The 12058-nt window shown below is 38.6% G+C and overlaps 2 protein-coding genes across 2 annotated transcripts; one reads left to right on the top strand and one right to left on the bottom strand.

Moving 5' to 3' along the window:
* Positions 1-289: 289 nt before the first annotated feature.
* LOC106656835 (odorant receptor 67a-like) lies at positions 290-1433 on the bottom strand. The gene is made up of 5 exons (XM_014377989.1): positions 1346-1433; positions 1148-1276; positions 615-757; positions 403-535; positions 290-343 (listed from the first exon to the last, which is right to left on the bottom strand). The coding sequence occupies exons 3-5, from the start codon at positions 755-757 to the stop codon at positions 290-292; spliced, it is 330 nt and encodes a 109-aa protein (XP_014233475.1). The 5' UTR covers positions 1148-1276; positions 1346-1433.
* A 5198-nt stretch (positions 1434-6631) lies between these two features.
* On the top strand, positions 6632-10162 carry LOC106657013 (heparan-alpha-glucosaminide N-acetyltransferase-like). Its single transcript, XM_014378242.2, has 11 exons — positions 6632-7013; positions 7181-7320; positions 7459-7577; positions 7660-7840; positions 7932-8166; positions 8561-8719; positions 8774-8895; positions 8981-9150; positions 9224-9398; positions 9730-9842; positions 9971-10162. The coding sequence occupies exons 1-11, from the start codon at positions 6903-6905 to the stop codon at positions 10153-10155; spliced, it is 1710 nt and encodes a 569-aa protein (XP_014233728.1). The 5' UTR covers positions 6632-6902; the 3' UTR covers positions 10156-10162.
* The last annotated feature ends 1896 nt before the right edge of the window (positions 10163-12058 follow it).

Raw genomic sequence — 12058 nt, 5'->3', positions numbered from 1 at the left:
AGAATGTAACCTAAATAATAAAAAGTTCATTGCTAACGAGTACAGTAATTTAATTAAAAAAATTATAGTTATATCAGTAATTTTCATTATACGGATGGATTAAAAAGTCCTTCTTTATTTATCCATAATACAAACAATGTCTTTAGAATTACATGGTTGTACAGTTTGAAAAAAAAACAACTAAGATTTTTAAGAAAAGAATTTTATAAATATGATTTAGAATTATACTTCATATTATTTTCATATAAAATGTATTTTTCAATTTGAAATAAGTATTTCTTTTGTTATTTCAACTCTGGATCGACAATAAAGCTGTTATATACGACATGGTTGTTTTTTCAACCTGTGGAATATTAAGTAAGCATTAATACGAATAATTTTGATGTACTTTGAAGTACTTACGAATGTAACAGTACTGAAATTGACCGGAACTCCGCGACAAGCCATCAGGCAACAAGGTCTCAAGGTTCGAACCATCATCAAAAAGAGTAGAGATTTGACTTTTGGTTTGAATTCATACCACGAACTGCAATAACTGTTTGAATTCCATAAAATTAATGTTGAATCAAAGTTTCATCAATTATTTTTAGCACAGGTGTTATATAAGATCTTACCATGCTAAACCAATATTTTCACTTGCATCTTTCATCAGTTGGCTAGGATAGCACACAAGCATAAGCATCATTTTACCTCCCAGAAAGGCCAAACACATTTTAAGAAAATTCATAAACATTTTTTTCTTCAATTCAACAATCATCTACGATAAAATTTATTTTTTAAAGTTATGTATTGTAAGTAAGAAATAAATTAATTTTTATCGATAAACAAAATTGTATGCGATTATGTAAAAGAATCATCTTTTAAAGTGGCCAAGTAATTTCTTAACCAAACACAAATTACTTCAAATTTATAAAAATCAAAATGAAAATTATGATATGCGATGATTTTTACTGTAAATCCTGAAAGACTCATGGACGATATTATTCCAATCGAAATCGTAAGAATGAATGGTGATGAAAATCGATTGTAGATCTGGACTAATCTGCAATAGAAAAAATGATTCAAAATGTTTTTGTTGGTTCAAAGTTTTTGTTCACTTTCAACTAAAATACAAATTTTATATTCTGCAATTCTTCTATAACTCAACTTTAAGCAATTTTTATGTTCGCAAATTCTCTCAATAACTTTTCTTGAAAGCAACAAATCATGTGAATAACAATTAGAATACAAGTGTTCTTGAGTTTGAGGTCGGTCTTGTAAAGTTTCAATTTCTTTACTGCAAAAACATTTTAATTTGTTATTGAAATTAAATTTGTTCTCTTATAAAAGTATATAGGGTACTTACACCAGTGATTGACCGCTTTCGACCAGTAAATGACCAATTTTGGATGTGCAGTAATTATCGCTTTTCCTTGTTAAATTATGATCGAACGTAGAAAACAAAATATTTTCATATGATATTTGCCAAAATGGTCATTCACTGGTACCTGGTCATTGATTGGTCTGACTACCCTACGTGGAAAAATTTTTCTAAACATACCTAATATGTTTGAATTTGTGAATAATATAATAGGTAAACATAACAAATGGCGCCATGCATGATGTGGCAATCAAACCTGCCTGTACCACACTTATTGTTCCATGAGTCAAATAGAAGAAAAGAAATTCATCTTGGTCGATAAAAAAGTCAGTCTTGAAAACTGCACTTTTTCCTGTTAGTACAACCATCATAGATGCTATAACCCCAACTCCTAAATAAGCACCAAGTACTACACCTACAATAAAAAAAATTGCCCGTAGTGCTCATATTTACCTCAATAAATAATAAATTATCACATAGACAAGTCAGTTTTTAAATTTTTACAATTTTTTGGTCGAAATTCAAGTTGCACCCCGACGAAAATTTTTCTCATGAGAAAGTTTTATAAAGTCTATAAAAGTCTTAAAAAGTCTTACAAATGTTCGGATTTCGTAACCTGATTAATGATTTTAAAGAGTTAAAAAGAGTTTTTAAAAATTCATAGAACCTTTTGGAGACTCAATTTTTTAGCTAAAATATTAAGTTTTTTTTTCATTTTTTTTTTATTTTTTTATATTGTTCATTAGACTGGAAGCAAAAAAAAAAAATTTTTTTATTTCGCCCGGACCAAACGGAAAAGTGATCTATGTACCAAAAAAATAGTCTGTGCAAAATTTTAGCTCATATAAATTGAGATAACCCGTGCCGCCAGTCGCTTGAAGGTTTTTAAATTCGATTTAAATTAATTTTTACCGCTTCTTTACAGCGATATTCAAATGGCTCTGTAGCCGTCAATTTTCAAGCAAATAAAACTTCGAACCCGTCAAATTAAAGGTCTTGAAAAGACCTTTAATTTGCTTTTTTCAAAATTTTGATTGCTTCAAAATTAACTGCTGTAGAGCCGTTTGAATATTGCTAAAAAATAGAAAAAAATCGAAATTTTTCTAGTTTTCTAATAGCTGAAGTTCACTCGGAGAAACACCAATTTTTCCTAAACTCCGGGGTATTCTTTCGTGTGTAATAAGCTAAAAAATGACGTAAGTTTCGACCAGAATATTGCATCCTAGCTCCGTATAGCGGCATTTTAAATATTCAATTTTTTCGTATTTTTTTTTCTTTCATCCGTCTAATGATTACACGCTTTTTATTATGAGAACATTCACAAAATACTGAAACATTTTCCAAATACTACTGATGATTAAAAGCATCTCAAGACCTATCTTTTAAGCCCCCTAACGAGCTTATAGGTGTCTCGGAGTTAAATCTACAGCCAAATTAAGAATATAATCATTAACGAAGTTGAAAAATAGAATCGCGATTTCAAGCTTAACTATACTAAAGTGTCCTTTAATCCCCAAAAAAATTTGAAAACAACATTTTCGACGTATTTTTCGACGAGAAAACCAATGGTGACCTTGGATTTGACCTTGAACATAACCTCTAAGCTACAGCGAACCAAAATTGATTTTTCGTTTGGTGACCCCCATTTTTTATTGCAGATTTGAAAAGAGCGGAAAATTTTACGTTCAAATACATCTTTAGTTTTATTTCGGGTCATTTTATTCCATTCCTTATGTGAGATTATTCTAGGTTATGTAAGGTCTTTTAGCTTACAACATCGCCCTTAAGTGACCATGAAGATATACTTCCATAACCTAAAAAAAAAACCAAAGATGTATTTGAACGTAAAATTTTCCGCTCTTTTCAAATCTGCAATAAAAAATGGGGGTCACCAAACGAAAAATCAATTTTGGTTCGCTGTAGCTTAGAGGTTATGTTCAAGGTCAAATCCAAGGTCACCATTGGTTTTCTCGTCGAAAAATACGTCGAAAATGTTGTTTTCAAATTTTTTTGGGGATTAAAGGACACTTTAGTATAGTTAAGCTTGAAATCGCGATTCTATTTTTCAACTTCGTTAATGATTATATTCTTAATTTGGCTGTAGATTTAACTCCGAGACACCTATAAGCTCGTTAGGGGGCTTAAAAGATAGGTCTTGAGATGCTTTTAATCATCAGTAGTATTTGGAAAATGTTTCAGTATTTTGTGAATGTTCTCATAATAAAAAGCGTGTAATCATTAGACGGATGAAAGAAAAAAAAATACGAAAAAATTGAATATTTAAAATGCCGCTATACGGAGCTAGGATGCAATATTCTGGTCGAAACTTACGTCATTTTTTAGCTCATTACACGCGAAAGAATACCCCGGAGTTTAGGAAAAATTGGTGTTTCTCCGAGTGAACTTCAGCTATTAGAAAACTAGAAAAATTTCGATTTTTTTCCATTTTTTAGCAATATTCAAACGGCTCTACAGCAGTTAATTTTGAAGCAATCAAAATTTTGAAAAAAACAAATTAAAGGTCTTTTCAAGACCTTTAATTTGACGGGTTCGAAGTTTTATTTGCTTGAAAATTGACGGCTACAGAGCCATTTGAATATCGCTGTAAAGAAGCGGTAAAAATTAATTTAAATCGAATTTAAAAACCTTCAAGCGACTGGCGGCACGGGTTATCTCAATTTATATGAGCTAAAATTTTGCACAGACTATTTTTTTGGTATATAGATCACTTTTCCGTTTGGTCCGGGCGAAATAAAAAAAATTTTTTTTTTTTGCTTCCAGTCTATTGTTCATATGGTTGCTCGTACAGTTTTCCCACCGTGACTTTTGACGAGCGTGGATACCGATCAAAAAAGTCTTTAAAAATATTTTAAAATTTTATCAACACTTATTAACTCTTAATAACTCTTTATAACAATTATTGTCACTTGTAAACATTTTTTAAAATTAAATAAGCGATTCCTTCTGAATAATTGGAAAACAAAATATCAGGTCTCAAATAAATTTTTAAAATTTATTTATATCATTTAAAACTCTTATAAAGTTTGATTAACTCTTAAATTTCATGGTACAAAATCCGAACATTTATAAGAATTTTCAAGACTTATTCAGACTTTTAAAGTGTTTTTCAGAGTTTTTAAGAGTTTTTAAGAATTAGAGTGGTGCAAGTTGAATATCGACTTAGAAACAGATTATTAATGATTAGTTTTCATAAAAAAATTTTAATAAATCTCTTTATAAAATTTTACTTACATCCAAGCACCACACCAATTTGGTGTCCTTTCTGCATGGTTTCAAGCGTCTTCATTTTTTTGTTCGAGTCTTTTAAATGATCATATTCGAAAAATAAACTCTTAACCAGAACACGAACCTATAAAAAAGAACATTATGAATTTCGTTAAAATCTAATTTTCAAGACACGTACTTTCTTTTCCATTAATATACACATCAGATATGCAAAAAATGTGCACGACAAAACTGCTAATTGAAATAGAGTCTCAGTTAAATCTTCTAGATCTAAAGTTTTTCTTCTTCTTATTAAATATATAACCTGAAAAAGAAACTGATTATTAAAATTGATTCTTGACGTGCTGAAAAGTATTATAAATGAAAAAATCGAGATAATAACAGAAGCTTTCAATGTTATAGATGCATTGATGATGAAAAATATTCTTCCTATATATTTCAATTTTTTGTTCTGAAACGGCCATATAAAAGTTGCTTTCATCATTTTTACTATTAGGGAAAAATTTTTTTCATAAAACTCAATAATTTCTGAATTATTATCGCTTAAAAATATTCTCGTCATTATTGCATAATTTTTTTATTTTTAATCATTCCCAAAGTTTATGAATAATCAATGGAGTTGAATGTAAAATACATCATTCAACAACTATAAATGAGTTTAAATAAATAATAAAGTTTGATAAATTTGTTTAACATAAAAAGACATGATATTAAACCTTATTAGTTTTCATAAAAAGGAATGCAAAGTACATTTTACGAAACTTTAATATGATGAACTTGAGTTTTACAAAAAATAAAGCTATTTGCGGTAAACATAACATTCAATCATAAGTTTGTTTTATTTATTCATATAAGCGTCATCTTTTATTCGAAAATCAAGGTTTCCGGGTATACATTACCGATTTTCTTTTCATGAAAATATACATGACCATAAAATCGACGTTCACCATCGAACTTTTTTTTCATTTCTTAGCTGACATACACTCTGATGCTGAAAATAAATGTTATATACAAAAACGTGTATTTTCTAAGCTCTTAATAAATAAGTGGCTGAGAGCTAGAATTCATAATTCGACATGAAAAAATAATAGTTCTCGTGCGTTGTTTATTTTTTCTTTCGCTTTAGTTTTCGTACACTATACACACACACGAGGAAGAAATGCAAACGCGCTTCGATGTGTAGGCGTGCGCAAGCGAAGCGAAGGCATAAGGAACAAGATTGAAAAAGAGAGTATGGTATAGCTATAAGTAGTTGCCTGCGCGAACGAAAAAGTTTTCCACTTTGACTCCGCTCTCCGGGTGGCGCGGGGGATGAGGCAAAGGGACACGAATGAGAAAAAAACAGGTATATAATAGACGCGCGCGCGCTCATGTAAACCTACTATGTGCGCGAGCGGCAAACAAAATGGACAAATAAAGCGTACGTTTTCTTGATTTTACGTCCGATGTATATATAGGATATTCCTATACGCGCCTCGATACCGACTCAATCTTCTCTTCTCGCAGCATCCCCGATATAGTTTTCCGTTCTATCTCCGCTCGCGCCCTACGTTCGCTTGTTTTCGAAAGTACTTTGCATCGGGCGCGATCGCGCCATTGCGCTCCTTTTCTCTTTTTTTTTCTGCGCTTTCCTTTCGGTACTACTTACACTCGTATATGTACAGCACACATATCTCTTTCATCGAGGCAGTTAAACTTTGTTCGATCGGTTTTGGCGTTATATTTGTACATGGTCCTATACGCAAGAAAATACGCATTATAAACTTTTGCCTCGCGTTGTTTCTTTATATTTGTATTTTTTTGTAGGTCGAGTACGCAGACTTAAATACGAGAATCTCGAAATTTAATACAGGTAGCTCAAACGCGTTTTCGCGCTCGGAGCTCGTCACGATAGCTGCTGCTGCTGCATGCTGAGCACAACGAGAGGCATGTAGTAGGGATAAATAAGAGAGAGTGAGTCCGGCGTCGCAGGTTCGTGAATCGTGTGTGTATACGCGTATATTATTATAAACTCGCGGTATTCAGGTTAACGCGCGCTACTTTTGCGCGTCGTGCGTGGTGAATTTCATACGCGCATCGTCATAATAATATCGACGCGCACGTGATTATGACGCTTGTAATACAGTAAACAGAATCGCGTTGTGCGCGGCGCGACATCGCGAGTGCTGTCTCTGCCGCTGCGTTTGGGGCCAATAAAGAAATACAAATAAATATATTACGTAAGCATAATAAAAAATTTGGAGAGTCGGAAAGTACACGCCAGCCGCACGCGATTTCGTCGATCTCGTGCCCGACGATGTATTGTACCTACGAAGATTTGCGCCACGACGAGGCCTGCGTCGGAGTGACCAACGCGGCCAATAAATCTCGTCTCTGGCTCTACAGCTTATCTGCCGATTGCGACGCGGTACGTATATCTTTTCCTTTTCTGTTCTTTCTTTTTTCGACGTGCTCCACGCGATCGTGTACTTGAACTCGATCGAATTAACCGATAAAACAATATAATGCGATATCTCGAGCTCGAGACGCGTTTGCTTTATCATATTATAATTTTGCGATTGTTAAATATCATAGTGCCCTTACACGCGAGTGACCCCGATAAGTACCGGAGGAGGAGCGAATCTGACCGTGGACACGTCGAGATGGCAGACTTGGAGAATCGTCGACGTCGGCGACGACGAAGCCAACGAGCATCTGCCGGCTGCGCATCAAAAGTACGTAGCAATTCCTTTCTCCATTTTTATGTATTTCGTTTCAGGCACACCGTATATAGTCGCAGCAGATGCTCGCGAGATAAAGTAAAAAAGGAACGAAGAAGGATAAAATGTTTTTCTCGTTTCTCTCGCACATAGGGTCGTTTACTGTGAGCTGACGCCCGACTTAGGTCAATACGGCATTTACGAGCTGAAAATTAATAACGCCAACGAGTGCGACCTCCTCGAGCTACGACAGCCGGTTAATCCTTACACGAGTGAGTATAAACGCTGCTGCCCTCAGCTCTCATATGTGTCGGGGTGCGCAATAATAGTACGTCTCTCTCTCTTTTTTAATAGCCCTAGCCGTTACTGCCGCAGCAGTCGTCGTCCTTTTATCCTTACTGTCGATATTAAAAAACATCTCGGCTTGTATAAGAAAACATCGTGCCAAGAGGAATGGCGGTAACGACGAGGACGAGGAGTCGAGGGTCGTGCTGCAACCCAAGCGCAGAATTAGATCGATCGACACGATTCGCGGGTATTATAATTAAAAATTATTATATATTCCACGAAGAAAGATCTTGAATTCACCTCGTGTTTGTTCTTGCGAATTGCACCAACTGGCGCAGCATGAGCATACTCACGATGATCTTCGTGAACAACGGCGCGGGCGGCTACGTGTGGCTGGAGCACGCGACCTGGAACGGCCTCGCAGCCGGAGATTTAGTGTTTCCATGCTTCATGTGGATCATGGGTGTGTGCATACCCTTATCCATCTCGTCCCAGCTATCTCCCGGGAGGGCCAACGACGGCAGCGGCAGCAACAACAAACGCCGCTACTCGGTTTGCTTGGCGATCGTCAAGGTGATTCAAGCCCTCTAGCTTCTCTGTATATACACACACGCATGCACGTACGTACGTATAACGTACATACATAGTCTCGAGCCAAGAGTGCAACCATGCGTCTTTCTCCCTTGCTACGAGCTAGCTAGCTCTAGAGAAGCGAAAAGATCTCCTCTCTTTGTTTTCCTTTTTAAAACCGTCCTTCCTTCCGCATGCAGACAGACACAGCAGACACACGCGCACTACTAGTACACACACATCGTCGAGCGTAAGATTTATTTTTCCAAGAGACCGAGTGGAATTACAGAAAAACGCTTCCTTTCTTTCTTTATTTTTATTTCTTTTTTTTTGTTTCTTTCTCGTTTTCTCGAATACATACACCGCACCCACGCACCACCACCGATGACGAGAGCAGAGAAGCTTGTATTTGTTTTTCATCGGCCTCTCGCTGAACACGCTCGGTGGTCAGACGCAATTGGAGAACATCAGAATTTTCGGGGTGCTGCAGCGCTTCGCAGTCGCCTATCTGTTCGTCGGCATAATCTACGCCCTGATGTACCGCAAGGATTCCAAGGTACGACTCGAACGATAACTCGAATTTTCGCTCCTACCTTTGAAAACGACTTAGAATCTTTCAGGTCGATTGTTCGGAGACGTGCTGATACTTCTGCCTCAATGGTTCGTCGCTTTGGCTGTGCTCGCGGCTCACTGCGCCATCACTTTTCTCCTCCAAGTACCGGGCTGCCCCAAGTACGTCAACATGTTTGCTCCGCTGTAATCAAATACGCAATCGAATTTATACGAATTAATCAATTATCGTTACACTTAAACGCAGAGGATATCTCGGTCCGGGTGGCTACCACGAGGAGGGCAAATACTTCGAGTGCGCCGGAGGCGCCACCGGTTACATCGACAAGCTTCTGCTCGGCCGGAGCCACGTCTATCAACATCCGACGATCGATCGGGTCTACGAGTCCGGCCCCTTCGATCCGGAGGGTATCCTCGGTAATGTACACATAAACACCTCTCGACGTTCAAAAAAGCTTAGTACAATAAGTAAACTTTACTCATCGCACAGGCTGCCTCACCTCGATATTCCAAGTCTTTCTCGGCGTGCAATCCGGCCAAATTTTACGCGAGCATAAAAGTTCGAAAGCTCGGGTGTCGAGGTGGTTATCGTGGGCCTGCATACTCGGGGTTGTAGGCGCCGCTCTGCACTACACCGATGTCGTTCCTGTTAATAAAAATTTATGGTTCGTACTTATATATTATATATTATATATTGTATGCACACCTACACGCAGAGACAGTTGGGTTGTAAAAGAGAAAGAAAAAAATTGTTCTTTTCCTCATCTTTTCATCCCTTGTCGTATCGTAAAGAGAAGACGAAGAAGGGGGCAAAAAATACACACAAATTCTGCTGTCTCTTTTATAATGAAAAAAAATGTGGGTTGAGGAAGAAAAATTTTTTTTTTCTCCTTCCTCCCTTCGTGTTCAAGAGGAGAGTAGAAGGGCTCTGAGTAGATAAGTATACGATCGGGCGCAAGGAAAAAGATGTATGTGTGTGTTTGTGTTTGTTGGCAGGTCTATATCCTTCGCACTCGTCACGACGTCATTTTCTCTGGTCTTACTGTCGATAAGCTACTTACTCGTCGACGCGGCGGCTTTATGGAACGGCGGCCCGTTTCGTATTCCAGGTACAGCACTGCTCTTCACGTGGCATCTATATCCTATCACGAGCGAGAGATCTATATTTCCATCAATTTCATCTCGATGTATATTTATTGATTTCTCCCTCTCTCTTTTCCTCCTGGGCAATTGCTAGGTATGAACGCCTTGGTGATGTACTGCGGTCATCAAGTTTTCTACGCCATGTTCCCGTTTCATTGGCAATACGGCAGGATGGAAAGTCATCACGGCTGGCTGCTCGCCGAGTCCCTGTGGTGCTGCTCCCTCTGGATCTGTATCGCTTACCTCATGCACCGTCGTAAAATCTACGTCACTCTGTAAAGGAAGAAACAACAACATTTTCGCAAATAAATCTTGATTCTCAACGATTGCCATTACACTTGCGTATCTATCTATCTATATAACATAGAAGCTGCTGCTGGCGCTTCTCGCGCGACTGTGTGCCGATCTAATTATGCGATTCCTCGTTAAAAGCAAGGAAGTGTTGATTGCCCTAGCGCCCCGCCGTAGTAGAGTAAGAGAGTAAACACAAAAGGAGAGAGAGCGTAGTCGGTAATAAGTAAAAATGGCTCGTCTCGCGCCATCGCGGCCGTCTTGATTCGGTGTATAAATAGCAGAACTTCTGTTGGGGCAGAGTCTCCTGATAATGAAATAAGCTCGCGCCTTGGGGAGGCGATTACCTACCCCCCGACTTGGCATTGTCGTAATTTTTCTCTCTTTCTGTCGCGCCGTGAGATAACAACCGGCTCATGGATGCTTAAGCCAGTATATATACTACGCATTTGTATAATACACACATTCGCACAATGCGCTGCCATTGGACTCTCGCGCGCGACGAGCTGCTTTTGCAAACACATCGTCGTGCTATATATATATTCCGCTGTCGTTTTTGTTGCTATGCACAGAAAATACAGAGGCAGAGTCGCAAAGGCAGCAGCAGCAGCTAGTAGTAGCTGAACAAGAGAGCAACGCGCGAGGAGAGAAAGAGAGAGAGAGAGCGACGCAAAACTCTCGGCCGAGCACTTTCGTTAATTAAATGCCGCGCGTTGTTCGGTTCAGCTCACTCTCTCTCTCTCTCTCTCTCTCTCTGTCTCACTCACCCCAGAAGCAGCAGAAGCAGCAGCAGCTTTGTACGAAAGGAGTAGTATAGTGCGGGGGTAGCTGCTTTGCTTTTTAATCGAGTTATCGTTTTAAGCTGGGGCCAGCCCGAGCACAAAGCTCCTGACTCTCCTAGAGAGTCTAGCTCTTTCTTCCTTGCTACCTCCACTCCACCTCTCCTCGTGCTGCGCCTGCAACCCACCCCGCGAGTTGTGTAATGTGTGCTGCTGTAGTGCACGGTGCACAGTGCAGTTTCTTTATAGAGCATAAAAGCCCAGTGCATTGTATGTAGTACCACCACCGCCACCAGCACCACGTCTCAGAGAGCTTAAAGAGCCATTGCGTGAACATATCGCAAGCTCTATGCAGCAGCGGCGGCGGCGGCGCGCTAATTAGGACCAATTATTCGCCCTCGCGACTGGGGCAGGCAGCAGCAGCAGCAGCAGCAGCACCTAAAAGTTTGGCCTCGGCATATACTACTACTAGTACTACTAGTGCCATGCAGCATAACAGCAACCAAAATTACTCTTGTTTTGTTCGCAGCTGCCAGGCTGGTCTTGTGTAGGCGCGCGCGCGCGCGACGTCGTTGGCGTAGTTCGAGTTAGCGGACTCAAATGCCTCTCTCTCTCTCTCTCTCTTCTCGTACAAACGACATTAGCCTCATTTTTTATTTTATATTTTTAAAGTAGACGGCGTTTAATTCGCATGTAAATTCATTTTTTTAACACCAGTGCCTCACAAGCACGTACATCGTAATTATGTATAGTATTATAAGTAGCAAAGTTTTTTCATCGTCCAGTCGACTCGCTACACACTCACACACACACGGTAGTATTACATTTTATACGCGTATACACCCGCGACTCGTCGTAATACAGTCTTATTTAACGAGGGATGATCAAACGTTATCGCGCGCCCACTCGTTTCTCATTAGCACTAAAAAAAAGCCGAAGCAAAGCTGCAAAGCAAAGCAAAAAATAAAAGCAGCAGCAAGAGAGCCATGGCCGCCTCGTCGACACTAATAGTCGCTGACGGAGTGGCTCTTCCGTTACTTAATTTTTCTCTCGTCATATGAGCGCCCACCAGCGAGAGCTGAGCGATGTATATAATAATATATATCGTCGGT

Source organism: Trichogramma pretiosum, unplaced genomic scaffold, assembly GCF_000599845.2.
Source record: "Trichogramma pretiosum strain Unisexual culture from Peru unplaced genomic scaffold, Tpre_2.0 scaffold14, whole genome shotgun sequence".
In the NCBI taxonomy this organism is placed as follows: Eukaryota; Metazoa; Arthropoda; class Insecta; order Hymenoptera; family Trichogrammatidae; genus Trichogramma; species Trichogramma pretiosum.
Note: the sequence above shows the minus strand (reverse complement) of the source record. Positions and strands in the feature narration are given on the sequence as shown.

Excerpts from the sequence above, each read along its gene's own strand:
- LOC106656835 (XM_014377989.1), bottom strand. The coding sequence starts at position 757 with ATGATTGTTGAATTGAAGAAAAAAATGTTTATGAATTTTCTTAAAATG. Across the intron at positions 536-614 it reads GAAAATATTGGTTTAGCATG|TTATTGCAGTTCGTGGTATG; the intron begins GTAAGATCTTAT and ends GAATTCAAACAG. Across the intron at positions 344-402 it reads ATTTCAGTACTGTTACATTC|GTTGAAAAAACAACCATGTC; the intron begins GTAAGTACTTCA and ends AATATTCCACAG.
- LOC106657013 (XM_014378242.2), top strand. The coding sequence starts at position 6,903 with ATGTATTGTACCTACGAAGATTTGCGCCACGACGAGGCCTGCGTCGGA. Across the intron at positions 7,578-7,659 it reads GCCGGTTAATCCTTACACGA|CCCTAGCCGTTACTGCCGCA; the intron begins GTGAGTATAAAC and ends CTTTTTTAATAG. Across the intron at positions 9,151-9,223 it reads CGATCCGGAGGGTATCCTCG|GCTGCCTCACCTCGATATTC; the intron begins GTAATGTACACA and ends CTCATCGCACAG.